Source organism: Camelina sativa, chromosome 9 (assembly GCF_030686135.1).
Source record: "Camelina sativa cultivar CO46 ecotype springtype chromosome 9, ASM3068613v1".
Classification (NCBI taxonomy): Eukaryota; Viridiplantae; Streptophyta; class Magnoliopsida; order Brassicales; family Brassicaceae; genus Camelina; species Camelina sativa.
The window spans coordinates 32,961,278-32,986,154 of record NC_141888.1 but is presented as its reverse complement, the minus strand read 5'-3'; the positions used below and the strand labels follow the sequence as shown (position 1 = coordinate 32,986,154).

Here is a 24,877-nt window from a genome sequence, read left to right as displayed (position 1 = left end):
GTGATTATTATGCATATCCATAGAGGTCTTACATCATAGTAGTTTTTTAGAGATCTAAAGCTTCACACTATACGAGAACGCATTACATTAGACGATCAGCTCTTTGATATCTCTCTTCCATGTCCTTTCATGTTTTTACAATAAAAATCATTTTTCTAGTTTTTTGCATATATGAGAAATGTTTTGAGCTTCAGAAATTTGCTTCTAACATGTAGACTACTCTTGTGGACAAAGACAAGTATTTCAAAAAAAAGTTTTGCTTACAAGTTATAACTTATAACAATTCAAATCATCATGCTCTATCTGAAGATGAGATTTTCAAAAACGAGGGGATTGGAAATGTCAAAAGAAACAAAAATTAAACATGACCAAAGCAGAAAAAGAAAAATAATCTAAAGGAAAGCTTTAAGAGAGTATTCTGTGCAGATAAGTTACGTGGTGCGTATTGGTTCCAAACTACAAATCAGGCTGGTTTCTCTTTTTTTTTTTTGTCTTGGTGGGGATTCTTCACTAGCAATATGCCAAATATGATCGAGGGAGCTCTACAGGAACGAGACGTCTTCCAACTGGTCTATTTATTCATTATTAGTCACCTTGTAGGCAGTAGAGTTGCCTTATATTTCCAGATGCTGTTAGGTACGCCGTAGAAACACAGAAACAAGTCAAAAACCTAAAGAATATATGCACGAAAACTAGAGTAGGGATCGATTTAGAGAGAAAGTTCTTACCGTAGAGCCAGTCTTTGAAATACACATGGAGTGCACTTGATACCTCTCGTTTCCGGTTTTCTTCCAGAGGTGCTTCTTTTAGCGACCGTCTTGTTTCTTCAAAGTTCTTAAGCTGATGATGAAAGAAAAGAAAAAAATGGAATTACAAGATCAGAGGCTAATATATATGGAAGAAAAGTACATTGTTTCATACTGAAATAAAGACATACGTTTCTCTGCTGAGCTGCCATATAAGCATCTGGCAACGGAAATGGATTGTCTTTTGTCGAACCAATATCCTCGCCGCTAAACCAGTTTGGGATCTGCAACACATAGACATTGATCCCACATATAAACAAGTCATTAGATGCTTCATGAACAGTATCTCCAGTTATTGAAGTAGAAGTTAGACCAACAAAAAGAGTGTACCAAAAAGTTAACAAACTGATCAGGGTCTACAGAAGCAGCTGATTCAGCCTGTGCATCAGCGACACCGGCAGGATGTGACAGTGAGTCATGTGGATCCACTGCTCCCAGTGCCAACGGTTTGTCCCATTTGTTGATAGTTGGCTCAACCCCCACCTCACTCATGTGCCCCTCCAAATGAGAGTAAAATGTATTATATGGAGCAACCTGAAAACAATGTCAAAATAATGTCAGCAACTTAAAATTTAAAACAACGGAAGCCCATAATCATCAGAACAATATCTAACAATCCCCGTGCTCTTTATTCATAAAAAACAGTGAGACCTTCTTGAAGCATACGTCTGGCTATAGGTATCCCTAACGAATTAATTCTTCAACAACATAACTGCGGAACGTAATGAGACAGACAACCCCTCGACTCAATTACATTTCCAAAACAACATACTAACAAAACTAAAGCTAGTAAAAAGTCTATCCGCTTCACAATTTACCTTAATATCAGACAAGTAACTGAGAGCAGCATGACATAAAACTTGTAAATTAAACCTCAATCTTATGAAAAGCTTCACCTGTAGTTTGTGATTATCACCAACTATAAGTGGTCGCTGATTGACTCCCAAGAAGAATACACATTCACGACAATTGGCGATGCACACTCGTTTGGCAGCTGCAATCACATGGACTCTCTCACAGTGCTCAACTTTTAGTGCCTTCAAAATAAATCAGAAAATAGAGTTGCTGCATCATCTACTATAAGTCGGCAGATATTAGAACTTGTAGATTATTTCCTTGACTATCTTCGATAAAGAAGGAAGGAGCATTGTTTTCATACCTTGCCAACAGCTCCCAGAACTATAGTGGTATCAGAACATCCATGCACAGTAGCATATCGCAATGGTGCTAAAAGGTAAATTACAGAATCGTGGCAATTGACAACCTGCAGAATACACAGAACATGGTGATGACACTGCTGCACAGAGAGTACATGACTAGAAGAGAAAATGGAGTTAGGAATAGTCCAACTATATTAAACGCAAGATAATTGTTCACAGCATACCTTCACAGATCTACCCCTTAGATCGGAGGCCTGCTTAACAAGTGAAGTCTTGGAGACGCCCTCGATTAAACACGGGCCTCTAGTACTAGGTACAACCTTGTTCGGAGCATCACCAACATCTGACATCGCATCATCTTGATCAGCGTTTGAAGGCCCGTTTTCTTTTCCAGAAATTTTCTCAGTAATGCTTTCTAACGCGGAAGCTATGTTTTGCAGAAGCCAGTCATGCACTTGGGATGCGGGGACTGGAACAGCGGGCATATCGGGATCGGAATTTGCAAAAAAAGGAGTAGCTTGGCTCAATGGAGATACATCAGATCCCTTATCACCAAACTGAACAAGAAAGCCCAGGTGCTCAAAAGTTTCCATAGAGAGAACCTGAAGGATATTGGACAAAGGAAACAATTAACTAGTTTGAACCATCATGGAATAAGCATCAAGCTTGAGACTTATGTACTCTTTCATACCGTCCAAAATTATTACCCAACATCAGATATTATATCCTTGTATAGTATATACAGTGACAATCCTCGGGTAAATAAAGAAGATTAGAACTTACCAATGATTCATCTCCTTCTCCCTCAACAGGCTCTGCAAGAAGAGAAATGATGTTTGCTAAATGTTTTTGCAGATATGACAATTGATGAGCTTCATCATCAGCTTGTGATGGCATAAACCGACGGCTATTGCTCCGAACAAGCTGCACAAATGAAGAAAAAGAAAAATAATTGACACTATTAACTCCAATAAAGTTGTTTAGACCCATGTGAATTGCATACCAAAGAACAATGACTGTTGGAAACACTGAAAAAGCCTAAGATTTGATGACTGATTTCGAAAATAGACAAGCCATGCCAGTACACCACAAACAGGAATCAGAATATCACAGGAATGGAGACTGGGTCGAAATACAAGGATACACCTAACTTTATCACTAACATTAGCATGGTTCCAATACAATAGCGTTACAGCATTACCTCCACCACAAGAAGACTAATAGTTCATCATATTTTAATCAATAAGTCCATAACCGTTACTAACACTAACACATGAATCTTCTCCGTAGAGAAGTATTACGAACACAAATCCAGAAACTATACCACCGCCATCAAATTCAATTAACCACCACAAAATTTCCAACTTTGCTTAACTCTTAGCTTCGAGTGAATCCGCAAAAATCGAAAATAAGGTATTCTCTCTAAGTCCGTCAATAGAGCTACCACGTCCCAATTTCCATACTCCAGATACAAATTAACATTTCAATACCAAATAGATCGTACGCGCTTGAATCATATTAGAGGGCGCATTACAATGAGAGAGCCAAAAAAAAGAAAGAAACTTGCCTGAATTGGCGATAACGCAGACAAGTATCCATCAAAAGCTGAAGTAGATGGCCACACATCAGCCACAGCGGCGGAGTCCTTATGCGTCCTAGGAAGCAACTTCTTATACGATTGAATGTAGAGAAACAAAATTAGATCCCGCAAATCAGCTCCGACGGAATCAACTTCCTCAGGTTTGGCCTTAACAAGAGGGTCGGACTCGGAATGAAGAACGGAACCAAGAGTTTCGAGAACGAGACGCGCATGGTCGCCGGAGATCTGGAGAACGTCGGCGATTGCAGCCGATCCAACGCGGTTGTTAGAAGCGGCATCGGCTAGCTTCTGCTTGACAGGAGCTAGGGTTTGGATCGGGTCGGTGAAAACGAGTTTCTGGATCGGGAGGAGACCGTGCTCGAAAGACACACGCCGCGGATGGATAACTGAATTCGGATTCGGGTTCGGGTTTGGTTCAGGGTCGGGTGCTGAAGGTGGTGGTGGTGATTGGTCGATGAGGTCTTGTTCTTCAGTCATGATTGATTGATTGATTCGTCGCGAGAGGAGGTAAAAGAGAGAGAGATTGAGAGAGGAGAGAGAGAGACTGGTCCGGTGGTGGTGAAGTTGCAGATCTTTCTTTGGGTGACGAATCATTTCATTGAAGGGGAAGAGGAGAGAGAGAGAGAGCGACTGTTACAGTGTGTGCACGTGTAAGTTAAGTAACGTACGCCTCTTATTTTTGGTCGTTGGATTAACGAGTAGATTAACCTTTGATCGGTGTTTTGACACGTCAGATGAACGGTGATAACAATAAGTCATACTATAAAATGAGGCCCATCGAAATGAATGCACTTCGCATTTAATTTTTTTAGTTAGGCCAATTAGTGTAAGAAGTTAGGACATAAACGCAGTCTAAAGATAAAGGTAATAATCATAGTTTCTTTAGTCAAGGGAAAATAAACAGTACTACTACTACTTTGTTACCTAAAACATTGTTAAGAACAAAATTAAACATTACTACTATTGTTGTAAGTTGCCATTGTTAATTAAGATTGTTGGATGTTTTATGGAAATAAAAGAGGACAAAAAAAATGGGAAGTTTCGGCAGACCAGGTGACGGAAAAAAAACACAACTAGCTATATAAAAAGAGAATCGTTGAAGCCACGAACTGTAAAGCACACAAGACACAACACAAGTACCGTGAACGTTTGAGATGTTTGCAGTCCAAAATGTCAAAGTTGACATGCGTTACACAAAAGAGACAAAACAGCTACTGCTACTGTGAACGTTGTATTTAAACTTCTGGAGAAAGAGGTTAGAAAGTTTTAACGCATTAACCACTCTATCTGTAATCGAAAAATAAATAAAAAGAGTTGTTTATATATTTCTCTCTGTCTTGCAAGCCTACTAGTATATAATTCTTTTGTTAGATGTGTGATAAGATAATGGATTACAAAGTGTTAATTTAGCAAAATTTGTCTTCTTTGTAAACACTTGTCATTTGTCACAATATTTGGATGATAATCTAAGTCGGTGGTAAACGGTGGAAATCCGAGGGAAGCATGAAGGACACGTGTCATTCGCGACGACTACCAAGATCTTATTCTTTAAAAAGAAGTATTATTGGTGTGTACCGTGTAAAGCAGCAAATACTTTTGATTAAATTAGTTAGCAAATACTTGGGGCAGAAGCATTCTCGCTTAATTTAATCGGTGGCACGTCATATATAAAGATAGAACGAAAAAAGTAAAAGACGTACGGCCTCTGATGAGCAGTGAAAGGTTCCACAAGAACACGATCGAGACCATTTCGATTCAACTATAATAAATGGGATACTAATCAAGATAAATTATATACTAATCGCAGATAGTGAAATACTAATAAGTATTAATTACTACAGGCAGCAGTTAGAAAACATAAGTAATTTAACTAGTACTATATAAGGTTGTCCAGTTCAACTCTAGTTTCATAAAAGTAATAACGAAATGGAAATAGACAATTTTGTCCGTATATTTGGATTCATAATCGTGGTTTTCTAAACTCATTATTTTTTACTCCATATATTAGGGCCTGACTGGTTCAAAACGCTGCGGTTGCGGTTGCGGTTGCGGGAGATTGCGGAAGCGGGCGATTGCGATTTCAAGCGTTATTAAGCGTTTTGAACGACTGGTTTAGCAGTTTAAAATTAATGCGTTTGCGGGAGGTTTACGACTGGTTGACCAGCAGGTGCAATAGCTGTTGGAACATAATAAATGTGATATATAATTATATAAATGTTTTAAAATATCAAAAACTTTATTAAACTTGATTTATAATTAAAATACTAAAATAATTATTAAAAAAATAAATAAATTTCATAATGAAATACTTATTACTTTATGCATTTGGCTTTTTACCAAAACTTTAATCAAGTAATTTGATAAATGACTAAACATATGTTTTAGATCGTAGATCTTTTTTCTTAAATCTCACACACTCAATAAGTTCTGTGGGGCAGTATTTGCATTGATAGTAATGATCAAACGAGAGTTGAGAAGAGTCACTCGTGATTTGTTTTTATTTTTCGCAAATAATCTTATTTTCTTAAAATTCTGATGAAACGTCATATTTATTTAGATTTTTTTGAACTTATGTGTGATGTGCCATTAAATTTACATCAAGTTTTCTGGATTATTGTTAATTGAAATATTATTTTCTTCCAATTGTTTATTTTTAAATATTTTCAATCGTATCCGTACTTCATTTTCTTTCATCCTTAATGAATAAAATAGTTAGGTAAAAAATATATAAAAAATATATTTCATTATCATTGATCTGTTTTAAGTTTTTTCTCAAAAAAAAAAAGAAATTTTGAAACGCAAACGCCCGCAACCGCAAACGCTTGCGGGAACCAGCTTTTGGAATTCAGCTGTTGAGAGTGATTAGGAGCGACTGGGAGCGATTTGTGTGATTGGTCCCAAACGCTAGCAACCGTCCGCAAACACAAACGCAGCGTTTGCGGGAGCTAGCGGGAGAACCAGTCAAGCTCTTAGTCGTTAGCAAGATAATCGTGTTTAATTTTTATAGTTTACAGAAATAAATATACGACGACTGAATGTTACGTTTATATAGTATTTGTTTTTTACATTTATAAAACGACTTAGGAGAGAATGAGATGAGTTAGATATATCATTACTATAATAAAATAACTTATCAACATCCACGCAAAGACCCCTATATATCATGCATATATATTTGGAATTATACCCAAAGTATTCTATGGTTTATTCACCTAACCGCATCAGGATGTTCTTTTTTAGTAACACGGGAAAAACAAAATGTTGAAAAAGAAGCAAGAGTAGTGACCTTGCTTGCAACATGACATATCTGTGTGTTTGTTTGGATGACCGGAGATAAGATCATATATAAAGAAAAGAACATGCACATGACTATTACACAAAAACCACATAATTGTAAGAATTATGATCGTGAATGAGGTTTAGACGTTTAAGGTAAATTTTGAAAGAAAGATTAGAAAGAACAGATAGAACAAGATAAAAAAAGAAAAAAAAGAAATGGGACCATAAGTTGTTGTTAGTAGTAATGTAATACTAGTAAGGAGTAAGGACCAAGGGGGGGTCCAAAAATAAAAGCAAAGTGAATACGTCTTTGTTGGTACAATAAACGTATGTGCGTAATGCTGCGTATATTGCTTCAACTTAAAACGGTACACCCGAGGAATCCAATGAGACTTCTTCTTCTACAATGTTTTTTTTTTAATCTCTTATTAAGTGGCCAGATATAATCGCATTATTCGAATAACACAAAGGGATTATGAAATAACTCGACTGGCTAAAACTTCCATAAAGGGATTAGTTTAAAAATTGACCACCGTTGAAAGGATTACGCAGAACCGTCGTATATCTCAAACCACACGTGTTCAAAACGGGGAAGGAAGGGTATGTCTTGCGTGATTATTATTTTTATTTTTTAATAGACAGACCCCCACTTGTTAGTTTGCGTGTGTTTTTTTTTTACTATTTATTTTGGGTATTTCAATTTTCACCCACCCGACCCGAGTAACAAAAAAAGAAAGGAAACTGTACAAAAAAAAGCAAAAGGAAAAAGAGAGGAGGAGGAAGAAGAAGAAGACAAGAAGAGAACAAGGTAGAAATCACATAAATCAAACTTTCTCTCCTTCTTCTTCTTCTTCAAGTATTTCTTTTCTCTCTCTAGAACTTTCCCCAGTCACCCTTATCAATCTCCCTCTGCTTTTTTTTTTACTACTTTGTCTTCTTCTTTTATAGTACTATAAAAAAATACTGTATAATTTAATTGGGGTTGAAAAAAACGAGGAAGAAGAGGGGAGTATTTTTATTAAATGGAGGTTAGACTCTCTTGTGTTTATCGTTTATTTTCTTTTGAAGATCTAAGGTTTGTTTTTGTTTGGGATGATTTTTTTTTTGCCTAACTGCTTTTTTTCCCTGCATATTTTGTCTTCCATGGATTTTGAGCTTTTTTGTGTTTTTGTTTAGTAGTGGCGACTCTCTGTTTTTTTTTTAAATTTTGTTTCTTGTTGGTTGTAACCTACTCTAATGGCTGTTTTCTCCAACTCGCATGCTCTCTCTCTCTCTCTCTCTCTCAGCTTTTTTTTTTTTCTTTTTCTTTCCCTTCCTTGTGTGGTATTGTTTTTTATCTCTGTCGTTTTCTGTGTTTGGTGTCTCTCTCTCTCATTGAATCGAGTAACCAAAAATTCGAAAGAAGAGATTACAGAAGAAAAAAAAATTAACAAGTGTGTTTTCTCTCGATGAAGTTGAACTCTGAACGATGACCTTTTCTCTTTTTGTCCTTTGATTCATGATTTTGTGCCGTTAGATGATTCTGCCTGGGAGATACTAACGAGGTTCTCTTTTGTGTGTGTGTTAAGATCTAGATAAAAAAACTTGTAATATACTGATGCTTGCTTTATTCGAGAATCTTTTCCCCAAGTTTTTTTTTTTTTTTTTCTGTTTTCTCTGCATTCTCTTCAACTTTTTTTTTTTCTGTTTTTCACTTAACTCATCTTAAAATGGTGTTGTCTGTGTCAGATCTAGTGATTTGAAGTAGAGAAAGCAGAGCTGTCTTCTCCGATCCACCCACCGATTAATCTCTGTAAGTCTAAATCTTTGTTACCCTTTTTTTTTTTAGCAGTTTTGAATGTGAAATGTTTTTAACAATCGTTTCTTTTTTTTTTTTTTTTTTTGGTTTTGTGCAGGAACTTTGTTTAGTAGTACTGTAACCTTTCTCAAAGCCTGCAAAGATGCAGAGACCACCTCCTGAGGATTTCTCCTTGAAGGAGACGAGACCTCATCTTGGTGGAGGCAAAATCTCTGGTGATAAGCTTACTAGCACTTATGACCTTGTTGAGCAAATGCAGTATCTTTACGTTCGTGTAGTCAAGGCAAAGGAGTTACCTGGTAAAGACCTGACTGGTAGTTGTGACCCTTACGTTGAGGTTAAGCTTGGCAACTACAAAGGAACCACACGCCATTTCGAGAAGAAATCTAACCCTGAGTGGAATCAAGTTTTCGCCTTTTCTAAAGATAGGATTCAAGCTTCTTTCCTTGAAGTTACTGTCAAGGATAAAGATGTTGTCAAAGATGATTTGATTGGTCGTGTTATCTTTGATTTGAACGAAGTACCGAAGAGAGTTCCTCCTGATAGTCCCCTCGCGCCACAGTGGTATAGGCTTGAGGATAGGAAAAGTGATAAAGTTAGGGGAGAGCTTATGCTTGCTGTTTGGTTTGGTACTCAAGCTGATGAAGCTTTCCCTGAAGCTTGGCACTCCGATGCTGCAACTGTTAGTGGTTCTGATGCTCTTGCCAACATCCGCTCCAAGGTTTACCTCTCTCCTAAGCTTTGGTACCTCAGAGTTAATGTTATTGAAGCTCAAGATTTGATACCGGGAGATAAAGGGAGATATCCTGAGGTTTATGTCAAGGCAATTATGGGAAACCAGGCATTGAGGACTAGAGTATCTCAAAGCAGGACTATTAATCCTATGTGGAATGAGGATTTGATGTTTGTAGCCGCAGAGCCATTTGAGGAACCTTTGATCCTCAGCGTGGAAGACAGAGTTGCTCCAAACAAAGATGAAGTCTTGGGCAGATGTGCCATACCATTGCAGTTTTTGGACAGAAGGTTTGACCACAGACCGGTGAACAGCAGGTGGTATAACCTCGAGAAGCATATTATGGTCGACGGAGAGAAGAAGGAGACCAAATTCGCTAGTAGGATTCACATGAGAATTTGCTTGGAAGGAGGGTACCACGTTCTTGATGAGTCTACGCATTACAGCAGTGACCTTAGACCAACAGCAAAGCAACTATGGAAGCCTAACATCGGTGTGCTAGAATTGGGGATACTAAATGCCACGGGTCTGATGCCTATGAAGACTAAAGACGGTAGGGGAACTACCGACGCGTATTGTGTGGCGAAATACGGACAGAAATGGATTCGAACTCGGACAATCATTGACAGCTTTACCCCAAGATGGAACGAGCAGTACACTTGGGAGGTGTTTGATCCGTGTACAGTGGTCACAGTTGGAGTTTTTGATAACTGCCATCTCCATGGAGCTGAGAAGAACGGAGGAGCAAAAGATTCAAGGATTGGGAAGGTAAGAATCAGGCTTTCTACTCTCGAGACTGATCGAGTTTACACACATTCATACCCTCTTTTGGTGCTTCATCCCAACGGAGTGAAGAAAATGGGAGAAATTCACTTGGCTGTGAGGTTCACTTGCTCTTCATTGCTCAACATGATGTATATGTACTCACTGCCTCTCTTGCCGAAGATGCACTACATCCATCCTCTAACGGTTAGCCAGCTTGATAACTTGAGGCACCAAGCGACTCAGATTGTGTCGATGAGGCTGACACGAGCAGAACCGCCACTAAGGAAAGAAGTAGTTGAGTATATGCTTGATGTGGGTTCTCACATGTGGAGTATGCGGAGAAGCAAAGCAAACTTTTTCAGGATCATGGGAGTCTTGAGTGGGTTAATCGCAGTAGGAAAATGGTTTGAACAGATCTGCAACTGGAAGAATCCGATCACAACAGTCTTGATCCATCTCTTGTTCATAATCCTTGTGCTATATCCGGAACTGATCTTGCCCACCATCTTCCTCTACCTCTTCCTGATCGGTGTCTGGTATTACCGTTGGAGACCGAGGCATCCTCCTCACATGGACACACGCCTGTCTCACGCTGATTCAGCCCATCCGGACGAGCTTGATGAAGAATTCGACACATTTCCTACTTCCCGACCATCTGACATTGTCAGGATGAGGTATGACAGGTTGAGGAGTATTGCTGGGAGGATTCAGACAGTGGTTGGTGATCTTGCAACACAAGGAGAGAGGGTACAGTCTTTGCTAAGCTGGCGTGATCCGCGTGCAACAGCGCTATTCGTCTTATTCTGCTTGATTGCTGCAGTGATTCTATATGTGACACCTTTCCAGGTTGTGGCTCTTCTGATAGGAATCTATGTTCTGAGACATCCGAGGTTCAGATACAGACTACCTTCTCCTCCTCTTAATTTCTTCAGGAGGCTTCCTGCAAGAACTGATTGCATGCTCTGAGATGCTGCTACCACCAATCTGAAAGAAAAATTCGTCCAGACTTGTTAGTTTGTCCTTGTTTAAAAATGTCATGATGACTTTTTTCTTTTTTCTTTTGGTATCTTTGGGTAATGGTTATGATGTCTTCGTCTGTCTTTTAACATTCTTAAGACCTTTTTTTGAAAACTTTTGTTTGAAAAGTAGTAAAGAAGTGTGTGTATCTGTGTGGTTTTGATGTTTTTGTCTCTGGTTAGAAAAGTTATATAGTCTCTCTGCCTATATGTATCGCTGGAGCTTTAGGCGGTTTGGTTGCCGTGGTGTGAGATAAGATGTTGATAATGGGTTTGGTCTTTTGGTAAGAAAAAGAACACATTTTTAATAAACTTATAACCAAAAAAAAGTCATATTGGGAATATATCTGTTAGCTTCAATATAATAGGTTAAGTCATAGTCTCTCTGCCTATATATATCTGTTAGCTCGCTGACAAAACAAGTTTGGTTAGTTACCTGCAACATTTGTTGTTGATTAGAACAAATCTTATTATTCTACACCGACCAACATTAATAAGAAGAAGAAGAAGGGGGAATAATAATTGAAGGTAGCTTAAGGGTTAAGAAGAGAGAAAGACAATGGGCCCAGAATTGGTAATGGGCCACGTGACAAATGGGATACGATAGAAAGTAGAATCTTTTTTTTGGTAGCTTTTTTTTTTTTTTTTTTGGGGTTTCATCGCGTAGGTTTCACGCCACATTTATCCATTGACTTTTTCGTTTATTTATTATACGTCTTTTTTTATAGTATTTTGATAATAAAATAAATTGGGGTTAAAAAAAAATTAAATGATTGACCGGTCAATATCCATTAAAGTGGAGGAGTTTAGGACGAAAGGACATTTATTCGCCGTGAAATCTGGACCGTAGGATACTCCGATTACCCTTTCTTTAACCTTTTTACTAGGGGCAAATATGTAACTTTTCCTTTTCGCTTCTTCTTCTCCCTTTTTCCCCAATCTCTCTTCTTCTTCGAAGTATATTATATAGGAGAGATAGAGATTTGAGAAGCCAAATCACAAGAGAGAGACTTATAGAGAAAGAGTGAGATTCTATAGAGAGAGAGAGAGAGATATGGCAAGTGGAATCGCTCGTGGTCGTTTAGCTGAAGAGAGGAAATCGTGGAGGAAGAATCATCCTCATGTTCGTCATTTTTTTTTTTTTCCAATTCGTTTTTTTTTTCTTCTTAATTTATGTGTTTTGGGTTTGTTTTGATTGCTTTGTTTGATTCCTGATTGGGTTTTGCTTCTTGTTGTTGTGATGGGTGAAATTTAGGGTTTTGTGGCTAAGCCAGAGACGGGGCCTGATGGTACTGTGAATCTAATGGTGTGGCATTGCACTATACCTGGTAAAGCTGGGGTAAGTATTATTTAACTATTCAATCCTTAAATTAGGGGGTTCATGTCTTTTTACTCTATACCTCTGCTTCGTTTTACTTATATGTCTGTCAGCTCCTGATTGGTACATATAGAAACCATTTTAATGAATTCTGAAATTTTAGGGTTTATGATTTTCAACCATCTCTGCTTTCGACTGTAAAGTCTTTGTGTTACCAGTTACCATCTTCTGATGCTTTTATGTCTTCAAAGTTCGATGCTTCACTAGTTTCTTCGCTTGTTGATCCTTTTGTGATTATTCTGTTTGTTTCTTTCATATGAATAAATGCTAGTAGAAAGAGTAAATGTGTATCTCCTTGTTTACTTGTGATGTTCTGTATTGATGCATTAAACTTTGTTCTTCGAAATGAAACTGAATTTGGAACTCTGCTGTGTTAATAAGGGTGTTAGTTAGTACAAGAGCAATTGTTAGTTTTAATCTTCATTGCTAATTTTGACTCTGTTGCAGACTGATTGGGAAGGTGGTTTCTTTCCATTAACGATGCACTTCAGTGAGGACTATCCAAGCAAACCTCCGAAATGCAAATTCCCAACAGGGTTTTTCCACCCTAATGTCTATCCATCTGGAACTGTCTGTCTCTCCATCCTTAACGAGGATTACGTAAGTACTTCTCTTCTGTTTCTTTCTTTTGCGTTTCTCCATGAACAAAGCCAGCTTTATTGTACCTAACTCAGGCTCTCTTTTGTTATGTTGTATATCGATAGGGATGGAGACCAGCCATCACCGTGAAGCAGATTCTTGTTGGTATTCAGGATTTACTTGACACGCCTAATCCCGCTGACCCTGCACAGACTGATGGTTATCATCTCTTCTGTCAGGTACACCTTAGAGAAACCAATATAAATATTTTGTAATAGGTTTTGAAACATGGAAACTAAACGTCGAGTGATTGTGACTTTGTGTTGGTGATTGTGCAGGATCCAGTTGAGTACAAGAAAAGGGTTAAGCTGCAGTCCAAGCAGTATCCTGCTATTGTCTAAAACCTCAAAAAGAGAAGACACCAAAACTGATGACAAAACTCTGAATATTTTCTCGTCTTGTGTCATTGTGATTGTGTTTAGATGTCATTGGGTGAATGAAAACTCCTCATTTTGGCACCTTTAAGACTCCTGGAATCTATTTATTTTCGATGAAAACTCTCTTTTGTCACTCTATTTAACTGTTAATATTCTTGGTACTGGATTCAGTTGGTGTTGCTTCTTTATAATACATAACTATGTTCTCTGGTCACTTAACTTTGTTGTCCAAATTCTACCAAGTACAAGTTTCTCCATTACAAATAAGCTGCAACAAGAATCCCCAAAACTATGAAAGCTATTAAACCAAGCAGAACACTGAGCACAGGAGATGGAGAGTTCTTTTTAGTGTTTAGTGTGAGGAATCTTGGGAAGTTTTGAGATGTCAATGTCGAGCAGAGACGCCTTGCTTTTGCTGAAACTCCACCCGAGTACGTACTGGTAACTCATGCTTGACCCGGTTGAACCAGAAAACCCGACAAACATTCTTTAACTTTGCAAAATATCAGTAAGGTTGATGGATGTGTTTGACAAAAGAGGTTGGCTTGGTTTCTTGATTTTAAGAGGAGCCAATGAAACGTTCAGTGTTGTTCCAGCATAATCCACCCAAACCTGGATAGGATCACCACTCAAGAGATTTATGTCTATCTTCTTCCCTTCTTTATCTGAAAAATAAGAAGCGTTGTCAGATGTCACAGACACAGCGCTGTTCACATCAATCCCAACATGATTATCGCTGATGTCTTTCACTTCTGAAGCTATCGAAGTATCAAGCTCTACAGCCAACACACGTGTGGAAGTAGATCCACTTCAGTTGAAAATCCCGAAGTATCGAGTTGCCTCTGCGCCTTTAAAATCAGTGGAATCAGACAGAAAAAAGGTTATGCCATGGCCACTCGGATCACCTGCAGGGAGCAGTGCACACACAAAATGTGTCGAGAACGAGACTGATTTAGATGATTTGAACTCAATCGGCTTCTTGAAGAAAACATGAGCTATTTGAGAACCCGTTGCATTTGTCAGTTGCAGGATACCACCACCACGGGGAATGATTCTTGCACTACCGTCAAGGTGAAGATGATCATCAGCTTGACCAAAGTTCTTGTAAACAAACGTCGTCTCTTTTTGAAATGATGAAAGTTGGTGTTCTTGAAACTAACAGAGAGAGAGAGTTATCGTTTCTCTTTTGCTTTTGTTTACTTCCTCTGCTCCAATCCGATTTGTAAATCAATAAGTAAAGATAATTTCTAAACTGAAACCAGATTTAACACTTGCAAGTCATTATAATACTTATCATCATTATCTTTAGACATCTGACTCTCTAAGTGCTTGTATTACAATCTTTTTGACCTTTTTTCGTTCAGAAATTGAGTTCGTAAACGTTTAGAGTACTTTGCAGAACCTTGTGATTCAGGAACGAGATAAAGTCTACAGATATATGAATAGCCAAATGAATATCAGCAATTTCAATTATTAAAACCAAATATCGGTACTTCTTATATACAACTCAATTATTCAAAAGTAATACAAAAGGATGAAATTCTTCTACAAGCCTAAATCGTCAACAAGTGAAGACACAAACATGAAATGTGGGGACTGTCAAAAAGAATTAACATTCCTATGATATCATCATTAGCAGATGATTCCTGATCTATCCTATCATCAGAACAATGATTTCTCGAAACAATTCTCCTATAAAATCATCAAAAGATGATTAACGCTTTCTAGTCAAATCATCAGAGAATGATACCAAAGTCTAAGAAAATCACCGAACTTGTGAAGATGATCTACGATATCATCAGAAGATGATGTACTCACTGTCAGGTATCTTAAGCGGATACCTCTCTGGTCTCTCTCCTCCTAAGTGTCGATGATGATCATCGCATTGACATTAGTGTCCGTACCCTTTTCTCCCGCTCTTCTCTTTTTGCTTGAGGAGTGCACTGCAATTTCCGGATCTCCTTCATCACAATTTTCTCTACTTTGTCAATAGAATTGAGTAGCTTCTTCTCGGGAGTGATGAATCCTTCTTCTTCCTCAGCGATCTCTTTAGTGATGTTAAGCAACATCTTATGTACTCTAGCAGTTGAAGGTGGGCAACTACGTTTGATTCCCAGAGATGGACCTGGAGTCTCCATTGAGCATTTGTGTTCTCCTCTTGACAGTGGTACTGGAGATTCAAGAACACCAACTTGTTGATGAGTTGGGATCTCAACATCTCGGCCCTCGTCTGCTCTCGTCCCGGCTGCTCTTCTCCTCTCAATTGCCTGCATTTTCAAGAGTGTAAACAGAATAAATCGCCAGGCTAAGCAAGCCTTATGGCAACAAGATCTATGATTCAGCTTAATCAAATAGGCTAAGCAAGCCTTGTATGATTACTAAGAAACAAAAAAAGCCCTATCAGTAAGTAGCAGAATCCTAACTCAGCTCAAAAAGAGGACTACAAACCAATGAAGAAGCTAAGAATCAGCCAAAACCATTGTCCATCTCAAACACTAAACCAAGCTGCAAAGCCAAAAAACCATTGCCAGACCAAAATGCAAAGCCAAAACCATTGCCAGACCAACAGGTTAAACACAAAATAATCCGCCAGGCTAAGCAAGCCTTATTTATGGCAACAGATCTATGATTCAGCTTAATCAGATAGGCTAAGCAAGCCTTGTATGATTACTAAGAAACAAAAAACGCTTTCCCATCAGTAAGTAGCAGAATCCTAACTCAGCTCAAAAAGAGGACTACAAGAACCCACGAAGAAGTTAAGAATGAGCAAAAACCATTGTCCATCTCAAACACTAAACCAAGCTGCATTATCCAAAACCCATACCAGACCAAAACTGATTATTAGAAACCGAACAATTCAACAGGTTTAAAAGCACAAAAGGGGATTGGGTGAAGTTATTACCCTCATAATGTGAGTAATATCACTTAGAGGCGTTCTAGGGTACCATGAAGGCAACTGACTCCGTGAAGCACGACCTCTCCCACCTCTAGTAGCCACCAAAGGCATATTCTCTCTTCCCTCAGCCAATCTAAAAGGCGTGTGACCAGCTCTCCCATTACCAGGTCTCCACGTACTGAAATTGCCTCTCGCAACACCGCCGCCAGTTCTAACCAAAGATCCTCGACCAACTGAACCAGGTCCTGGAGAATCCGATGGAATTCTGAGAACCGGAGACTGAATTAATCTGAGCTCTGACTCTGGGACGTCAAGTAAGATACCGTTACTCCTTCTGTTGGCAAATATAGCCGAGTAATCCACTGGCCTCACGATTCGATCTCTTGCTTCTGGCATTTTGATATCGTCGCTGTAAACAACAACAAGAACAACAACATATAGAGAAATCAATTACAGAATTGATCAATGGATTGAAGAAAACAACACAAATCCCCAGAGAAACCCTAGAGTTTTAACATCGCTGGAAAACAAGAAGAACAACATTCAGAGAATCAATTAGAGAATCGATCGATCGAAGAAAACAACACAAATCCCCAGAGAATCAGAAACCCTAGGGTTTTAACATTTTGAATCAACCGCCGCTTCCGATAAACGAAATTACAGAAAGAACTCAAGAACGCGAATCTAAGTTTCTCACAAAACAGATCCCGAAAAATCAAATTCGGATCGAGAAGTTACAAGAACACCGTTAAAAAAAACTCACTCAAAATCAAATTAAGAAGGAAACAACATTGGATTCGTACCTTTGTGAATCTTCTTCTTTCAATCAAAGCAATCGACGAACTCCAAAACGGTCTCTTCGAAGAGAGAGAGAGGGACTTTTCTTGGGGAGAGTGACGATCTGAGGGCAATTCTTTGAAGGTCGTCGTCTCCTGAGCGGGATTTATAATGAAGGAAACAAATCCAAATCTTCTCGCACGTGCGAGAGAGAGATGCCACACAACGCTCTCACTCACATGTGTGAAGTCAAAACTCAAATTTCAAATTTTGCATCTCAGGCGGGCGGGATAAACGCCTAACATCGCTATTTTTACATTTTTACCCTTGCAAAACCCTAATTAATATTATTCTCTACGGACGACCCTACCTGTGTTTCTGTACGCTTTACCGATCATCCACCGTTTACAGATCTGACCGTTACTCACTTACATCATAAACAAGCCACGTCCCCGATCATATAAACCACTTCAACTTGTTATTAATTTGAGTTATTTTTGACACCATTTTAAAAATGCTCCATATGAGAGATTTTATTCAATAATTAATCACTCGTGAAATTTTATTACAGTATACTCTCTATAAATTAAATAACTTTATAACTACTATATTTTTATTAATTTATCAATACATCTTGGTATAGATTTGAAGTGGTTTGTATAATTGTATTTAGCAAAAAAAAACTTCAAAGCCAACAGACAAGTCAACACCACACCACATATATATATCAATTTAACCAAATTGGCTTGGCTAATAATAATCATCAATTTGAACATGAGTTCAATACAGTAAAACATATAATTTAGCTTATTTATTTATCCCAAGAATAACAAATATCATATCTTTTGGTTTTTGAATTAAGAGCACAAAGTCCATTCCTTCTAACAGACCAATAACAGTTTCTGCATTGAAAACCATAAATATTGTCTCTGCGATTATTGTAAAGAGTAAAACGACGTCTTTCACCCCCAAATCTAAATACACAAGTATGCGTAGTGTCTCCTCCCCACAATAAATCTTTTAGGAATTCAGTCATTTGTCTAGTCGCTCCAGGCAAAAAATCTATGTGAACGAGTTCATTCTCCGACCTACTATTACGACAAGCAGAATATAACATCGAACCACCGATATCGTTTCTTACGTACACACGTATTGTTGAAATTAAGTCCTATGCGTATATATTCTTGCCCATCACTACACCGTCTTGAGATAATGCTACGTTCAAGAACGACGATAGTACCACAAGAGTTATGATCAGATTCCTATGGCAAGCCATTTTTTTTTTTTTTTTGTTTAATGGTTTGGATTGATGTTTCGTTGCATTATCATGTATTTATACGGTGAATGAATTTTACATTTTATTGTGTTAAGTTGTAACTGATTAGGCGTTAACTAATTATAACATTGACTAGCTTTGGTGGTTTCTAAAGGAAGAAAAATAACTTACAGTTAAGTATTTGCCTGTTTTGTGATCTAATTATAACCATTTTGTATCATCTAGAAACAACACATTATTGTTAATGTTTATATTTAAAGATCTAATTGTATGTTATGTTAAGATTGAAGCAGACATTATATATACAGCTATTTAAAAAAAAAAAAATGTTTCCTATATTGTGTATGTTATCCAAAGATTAATTCCTTTGTTTTTTTTAATATCTAATTATTATGAATCAATTCGAAAGGAATGTCCATAATGCCACTTGATTTTATATTATAGAAAGAGGGTCAAGGGTTTAAAGTTACTTAATTACTTAATGTGAAGGTTCAGAGAGGACACAACATGCTGATATACTTTTGGGACGCCCCAAGCCAAGCCAACGCTTCTATATTTGTTCTTATATCATCATATATAACAGAATACAAAAACATATAATTTGCTTATTTATCCCAAAGCATAGCAAATAATTGTTTAAAGCTATAGCAAACATTTTTTTGTTAATGTTTTGTATGTTTAAAGCTAAAGCAAACATTTAAAAAAAAAAAAAAAATCGTTTCCTTATAGTGTGTATGTTATCAAAAGATTAATTAACTCTTTTGTATGTTTCTTTTAACATCTAGTAATTTATTATGAATGAATTCGAAATTAATCACTTGGTCACGACTCACTGTAAAGGGAAGTACATAACTTATTTTAATATAAGGGAAGTACATCCCCTTTTTAATATAAGGGAAGTACATAACTTATTTTTGGTAGACCATATAATAGTTATATAGGTCATTAGTTGGTTATAGAATTGACATATTAATAATTTAAGTATAACATTTGATAATATTTTAATATTTACGGGTCTACTTTGATTACTGTTAGATCTTATACCGCTTATTTATTCAATTATTCATAATTAATTATTAATAATAACAATAGCAATGAATCCACTTTAAACCTAATCGGAAATAATAATAGCATTTGAAGGAATAAAAGATGATATACAAAAATGAAACAAAATATTTTAACTCGAGAAATCTTCCAAGTTCGGTAACCCTAAACATAAAAACTGTGATTTTTATTAAACTAAACAATATTTCGATCTTACCTAACAATATATATCCTACTTCTATATATTGTTTAAGGAAATTTAACAAATTTAAATATCTCCCGAGTTAAATAGGATTAACTCTATAGACCCCTTTGACGGTCAAAAATATTCAAAATTAAAAATAGCACTTACACATAGTCTACACAACTTTTTATAATAGATATATGAGTCCAGTCAGTACATAATTTTTTTTAGGCTATATAATAGATATATGAGTCATTAATTGGTTATAAAATTAAAACATCAATCATTTTAGTTGTATTTAAGTGTATCATTTGTATAATTTACCTTTGCGGGTTTGCTTGATAATCGAGATTCGAGATCGAGATTTATAGGGTTCGCTTGATAATCGAGATTTATAGGGTTCACTTGGTAATCAAGATTTTCTTTTTTTTCAAACATTGGGTCACAACTGACCGGTCTATTAGCCAAATTCCTACATTCGTAGGAGCCGGGACTCGATCCCGGGTGTGATAGTGCCTTCTACAAATGGACTTACCTCCTGCTACTGCACTATGGTCATTTCAATGGTAATCAAAATTTATAGGGTTTACATTTTGCCATTTTTATAAATATCATATCTAAAAGTTATTATTTGTAATAACACAATTTAAAGTTATATGTACTTCTTTCCTCAGAAACAAATGCATATCTTATTTACATATTCTATTATTATTCACCAATTAAAATGTAGTTAGTTTTATGATAAAATAAGATAAACTTATAATTTGGTTTAAATGTAAAATATCAAGGTTATATGATGATATTGTTTAATGCTAAAAAATATATCAAATAAAAATATTTAAATTTGTCGTATAAAATAAAATTTAACCCGTGCTATAGCACGGGTACTAATCTAGTAGAACTGGATTTTGCAAGGAGCACAATCTATTGGGAAAAAATGGATCCCACATGTCTAAATTTGTCTTCTCAGTTTGGGATTATAGAAAAAAGTATAAATTGTTTCAAAATGTCCATATAAATGTGACTTGATTTGATATTCTAGAAAGATGGTCAAGGATTTAAAGTTAAAAGTTAAAACCAAGAAACAAAAAGACTACTTACTTTAGTGACTTGGTCAATTACAAATGTACAACAAAGGAGAGTGAGTACATGATGATCAGGACCCTAAAGCATGCCAACAAAAATATTACAAGATACTCTACTCATAGTCCTAGAGAAGCAAAACATGATGGTGCATGAATTTTACAATCAACGGAACAGCAAAATCTCGAACTCAGTTTCTAAGTTACCTCAAACGAGCTCAGTCCGATTTGATTCGGCCGAGATTCTCAGACACTGATCTCATCCTCGGTCGAACCTCTGGATCCATTTCTGTGCAGTTCAAGGCAACATGAATGGCTGCAATAACTTGCTTATCTGCATAACCTTTGTTCAGCATCTCCGGGTCTAAAATCTCAGCCAAGGGCTTCTCTTCCTTGACCCAGTTCCTCACAACATGCACAAGTTCTTCGCCATTGTTTTTATAGGAAGCATTGGGCAAACGACCAGTCAACAACTCCATAAGGACAACCCCGAAAGAATAAACATCGCACTTCTGAGATAATTTGTAACCAGAAGAAGCTCGAGCCTCCGGTGCAAGGTAAGCAACAGAGGGAACTGTAATTCTTGCCACCGTTGTTGTAGCAGAGGTTCCATAGGTTTGGTCAAAGCTTTGCCTTTTGGCGGATAACGAACCGGTGAGTTTGGAGTAACCGGAGACCAGACGTGTGAGACCAAAGCCTGAGATGCGAGGCTGTAATTCATCATCGAGCAGGATTTTGGTTGATTTTAAGTTGCCATGAACGTACTTTCTCGGACTGTACTCGTGTATATACATCAAACCACGAGCCGCTCCTTGTGCAATACGTAACCTTTCAGGCCAAGAGAGTGTAGACAGAGTATTCACAGGTCCACCTACAAAAAATAAAACACTATTTCTCAAACCAATGATCACAAATAACAAACATCCCTCAGATTTTAATCTGATCTCTGCTTGTTCTGTCTCATTGAACACTCTTTAAAACTGACTCCTAATTAATCCTGATCTTGACCACTTAAACCAACAATATTCTCTCATCAAGTTAAAACAAACAGGATCTCACCACCTTCTACATTGCTCTTTCCTAATTCAAAACTCTCGCAAAAACCGAATGTTCGACAAGAAGAAAATTCCAAGTTTGCCTAGAACTATAACAGTCACCAAACATGTGAACTCAAAAGATCTCGAATGGCAAACAAACAAGAGGAAGACGCCAATAAATTTTCTATTAACATAAAAAAGCTAATATAGACAAAAAAAAAAAAAAAAAAAACTACACCTATACAAATCCACCAATCAACTGGTTAGTTCAAGAGCACTAAACTACCAAACTCAACCCAATTTTTGTCTCTTACTAAATCAACCTCAAGATTCACAAAAAAAAAAACAAAAATTGAGATTAGCCTTCATACTTAAAGTGGTTTGGTTAATGACATTACCATGTAAGGCAGAGTACAAGCTCCCGTTGCGTATGTAATCAGTGATCAAGAGCCTCTCGTCCTCAGCGTAGTAATAAGCTCTTACCCGTACGATGTTTGGATGCTGGACTCTACCTATAGCCTCCACTTCGTTTTCGAAATCCTTCCTCCGCCACGTGGCGTCTCCGTCACTCAGCCTTCTCACAGCAGCAACGACGGAGGTTGCCGCCACCATACCCGATCCCATTCCGGCAACTACTCTGTACACAATCCCACTTCTGCTCTTTCCCACTACGTAAGCCGATGCTCTCAGCAGATCCTCCAGCTCGAGATCGAATCCTTCGTCCATCACCACGAATTTACCTTCCTCCTCCTCCTCCTCCGCCGCCGCCGCATCAAACTCCGTTGGCATCGCCGTGTTCTTTTTCTCCGATTTGCTCTCGGCGGAGCTTAATTTTCTCCGGATTAGCCATACGGAGATTGAAACAGCTCCGATTACGATTGAGACTCCGGATATGAGAGAAACCGTTATTGATCCGGTGATCGGTTTAGCCTTTTTTCCGTCGTCCTTGTCGACGAAACTAGGGTTAGGTTTCTTCGGGAGTACTAGCGAGCCTTCTGGTTTCGGAGCGACGAGCTTAGGATTTGAGCTTTCTTCTTCTTTACAAAGCTTCTGTAACGGAAAGCCACAGAGATCAGAGTTTCCGGCGAACGCGGTTGGTCCTTGGTTTAAGAGAGACCCAGTCTCAGGTATTTTTCCGGTGAGGTTATTGTGGCCGAGATCTAAGCTGACGAAAACAGGAAACCGGCCATACGACGGCGGGATTTCGCCGGAGAATCTGCTGTAAGAGAGGTTGAGCGTTCCGACTAAGCTTCCGAGTTGAGTGAGTGACTCAGGGAGTGACCCGTTGAGGAGATTGGAGGAGAGATCAACGTGATTGAGATTCTTGAGGGCTCGTAACTGGGCCGGGATTGGGCCTGGGATCGAGTTGTGAGAGAGATCGATGTAACGGAGGTTAACGGCGTTGAAGAGACGAGTCGGAACGGGTTTCGAGAAGTTGTTCCGAGCGAGGTCGAGTTTTAGGAGCGAGTCGAGTAGTCCGAGTTCGGAGGGTATGTAGCCTGATAGTCTTCTTCCGGAGAGAACGAGTGAGGTGACACGTCCGTGAGTGCAGATGATTCCAGGCCAGTGACACGGAGTCGGGTCGGATTCTGACCAGGATGTCATCACTCGGGTCGGGTCTTTTGAGACGGCGGATTTGAGAGCAAGAAGTGACAAACCATCGGGGTTTAGCGACGAGGAGAAGCTTATTAAGAAGAAGAAGGAAGAAACAAGAAGTGAAAGAAACTGCATTTTCTCGAGTTAATAACTAAACTAAGGATTGTGACTATGCAACGAGGAGTTGCAAAAGAGAGGGAGAGAGAGAGAGACGAGAGAAGAAGAAGAAGACGAAAGAGAAGAATAACTTGGTTACAATGTAGTAGCAAGTAGCAACGTGGTTATAGTGTAGACATGGGAAAAGTTTTTTGGGAGCTTTAAAAAAGTGTTGGAAGATGTGTTTGGGGACATGGATACAAATTTGAAATAATAATTAAAAACAAAATAAGAATGTGGTTTTGGTCTGTGACACTGACAGTTTAGTTATGGATTGTTAAATCCAAAGTTTTTTTTATAGTCATTGACTGATGCATCATGCAGGTGGGTTGTTCTTTATAAATAATGTATGTCTGTGTTTTAAAAAATTCTAATTTTGTTGGGTAAGATGTAAGATGTCGATGATTGGGTTTTGGTTTTTGTTGGAAAATGGATATGAGTAGGTTTTTTATTACTTTGGAAGTCGAGACGCACGACAAGTTTTTTTGAATTTGGTTAGGAGACGTTAACCTAGAAAGCCAAATAAAAAACTCTTAACCATGAAACAAATTAGGGGATTTATACAAATTTTTATATACCGTTTTAATTCATTATTTTATTTTCTATCGTTTCATTTCAACCATAATGGGAATGGCCAGACCAACAACACTTATATTTACACTGACCATATCTTTTAGGTACCCACAAACATTGTGATTTTGTATCATCACGACTTTGACAATGTGTGGCACACAAGCTAGTTATGATATTTGAAAACGAGCATATAATTTGAAATTTTATTCAAATTAAAAGGTATGGTACATAAAAAGGTAGTAACATTCTACAAGACATGACTATAGATTTGTGGTTGTGTCAGAAAAACTATAAAATCATCACCACCTGACAAAAGTCACCAATACAAAGATGCATGTGAATATCCCACTTATGTCCCCCAACAACAACCGTACCGGACGGATGGCACTTCCTCTTTTATTTTTTCCTTGTAAACCGAACGTGACACTGGAGCTTTTACCCTCATGAATCAAAAGGGCATGTAGTGACCAAAAACCATGGTATAGAAAGTATAGGACTCGAATCTGATATTCTTTACTGTATTCCTTACCGTATTTGAGATATATATATTTAATCTCTAACTCTTTTGTCATGATTAAATTTAGATCATTTAATAGATTAAAAAAATGATGCTTATGGTCTTGGAGACTGTCACTTACGACGACGTCAACTATCTCAATTAGTTCTACTAGTCCGACTTTTTTTTTTTGTCACTTTCCTTAGCTG

General features: G+C 37.7%; 4 protein-coding genes and 1 pseudogene across 10 annotated transcripts; 2 read left to right on the top strand and 3 right to left on the bottom strand.

The window, feature by feature from the left end:
• Nucleotides 1-241: 241 nt before the first annotated feature.
• LOC104712474 (uncharacterized) lies at nucleotides 242-4,961 on the bottom strand. Its single transcript, XM_010429380.3, has 9 exons — nucleotides 3,534-4,961; nucleotides 2,750-2,890; nucleotides 2,191-2,568; nucleotides 1,966-2,070; nucleotides 1,703-1,843; nucleotides 1,137-1,340; nucleotides 938-1,030; nucleotides 729-840; nucleotides 242-629 (listed from the first exon to the last, which is right to left on the bottom strand). The coding sequence occupies exons 1-9, from the start codon at nucleotides 4,158-4,160 to the stop codon at nucleotides 586-588; spliced, it is 1,845 nt and encodes a 614-aa protein (XP_010427682.2). The 5' UTR covers nucleotides 4,161-4,961; the 3' UTR covers nucleotides 242-585.
• A 2,260-nt stretch (nucleotides 4,962-7,221) lies between these two features.
• LOC104712473 (FT-interacting protein 3 pseudogene) lies at nucleotides 7,222-11,319 on the top strand (annotated as a pseudogene). Of its 6 annotated transcripts, none has more exons than XR_015566957.1 (3): nucleotides 7,222-7,653; nucleotides 8,574-8,637; nucleotides 8,741-11,319. The product of XR_015566957.1 is annotated as an FT-interacting protein 3 pseudogene, transcript variant X3 (transcript). The 6 variants fall into 6 exon arrangements; XR_015566955.1 differs by having other exon boundaries at nucleotides 7,506-7,873; XR_015566958.1 differs by having other exon boundaries at nucleotides 7,631-7,920.
• Nucleotides 11,320-11,514: 195 nt separating this feature from the next.
• On the top strand, nucleotides 11,515-13,765 carry LOC104712472 (SUMO-conjugating enzyme SCE1). The gene is made up of 5 exons (XM_010429375.3): nucleotides 11,515-12,280; nucleotides 12,413-12,496; nucleotides 12,983-13,135; nucleotides 13,240-13,353; nucleotides 13,453-13,765. The coding sequence occupies exons 1-5, from the start codon at nucleotides 12,212-12,214 to the stop codon at nucleotides 13,513-13,515; spliced, it is 483 nt and encodes a 160-aa protein (XP_010427677.1). The 5' UTR covers nucleotides 11,515-12,211; the 3' UTR covers nucleotides 13,516-13,765.
• A 1,229-nt stretch (nucleotides 13,766-14,994) lies between these two features.
• Nucleotides 14,995-17,507, bottom strand: LOC104712471 (protein GIGAS CELL1-like). Its single transcript, XM_010429374.3, has 3 exons — nucleotides 17,251-17,507; nucleotides 16,454-16,856; nucleotides 14,995-15,818 (listed from the first exon to the last, which is right to left on the bottom strand). The coding sequence occupies exons 2-3, from the start codon at nucleotides 16,841-16,843 to the stop codon at nucleotides 15,429-15,431; spliced, it is 780 nt and encodes a 259-aa protein (XP_010427676.1). The 5' UTR covers nucleotides 16,844-16,856; nucleotides 17,251-17,507; the 3' UTR covers nucleotides 14,995-15,428.
• A 3,292-nt stretch (nucleotides 17,508-20,799) lies between these two features.
• Nucleotides 20,800-24,045, bottom strand: LOC104712470 (receptor protein kinase-like protein ZAR1). The gene is made up of 2 exons (XM_010429372.2): nucleotides 22,246-24,045; nucleotides 20,800-21,681 (listed from the first exon to the last, which is right to left on the bottom strand). Exons 1-2 carry the CDS (start codon nucleotides 23,576-23,578, stop codon nucleotides 21,029-21,031), a joined length of 1,986 nt encoding a protein of 661 aa, XP_010427674.2. The 5' UTR covers nucleotides 23,579-24,045; the 3' UTR covers nucleotides 20,800-21,028.
• Nucleotides 24,046-24,877: the final 832 nt, after the last annotated feature.

What these genes read in the sequence shown, in the direction of transcription:
- LOC104712474 (XM_010429380.3), bottom strand. Translation starts at nt 4,160, where the DNA reads ATGATTCGTCACCCAAAGAAAGATCTGCAACTTCACCACCACCGGACC. An exon ending in TTCTGGGAGCTGTTGGCAAG is followed by an intron (nt 1,844 to 1,965) that starts GTATGAAAACAA and finishes TTTATTTTGAAG; the next exon opens with GCACTAAAAGTTGAGCACTG. An exon ending in GTGATAATCACAAACTACAG is followed by an intron (nt 1,341 to 1,702) that starts GTGAAGCTTTTC and finishes CATTGTTTTCAG; the next exon opens with GTTGCTCCATATAATACATT.
- LOC104712472 (XM_010429375.3), top strand. Translation starts at nt 12,212, where the DNA reads ATGGCAAGTGGAATCGCTCGTGGTCGTTTAGCTGAAGAGAGGAAATCG. An exon ending in CCATCCTTAACGAGGATTAC is followed by an intron (nt 13,136 to 13,239) that starts GTAAGTACTTCT and finishes GTATATCGATAG; the next exon opens with GGATGGAGACCAGCCATCAC. An exon ending in GTTATCATCTCTTCTGTCAG is followed by an intron (nt 13,354 to 13,452) that starts GTACACCTTAGA and finishes GTGATTGTGCAG; the next exon opens with GATCCAGTTGAGTACAAGAA.
- LOC104712471 (XM_010429374.3), bottom strand. Translation starts at nt 16,843, where the DNA reads ATGCCAGAAGCAAGAGATCGAATCGTGAGGCCAGTGGATTACTCGGCT. An exon ending in ATATTACTCACATTATGAGG is followed by an intron (nt 15,819 to 16,453) that starts GTAATAACTTCA and finishes TTGAAAATGCAG; the next exon opens with GCAATTGAGAGGAGAAGAGC.
- LOC104712470 (XM_010429372.2), bottom strand. Translation starts at nt 23,578, where the DNA reads ATGCAGTTTCTTTCACTTCTTGTTTCTTCCTTCTTCTTCTTAATAAGC. An exon ending in CTTGTACTCTGCCTTACATG is followed by an intron (nt 21,682 to 22,245) that starts GTAATGTCATTA and finishes TATTTTTTGTAG; the next exon opens with GTGGACCTGTGAATACTCTG.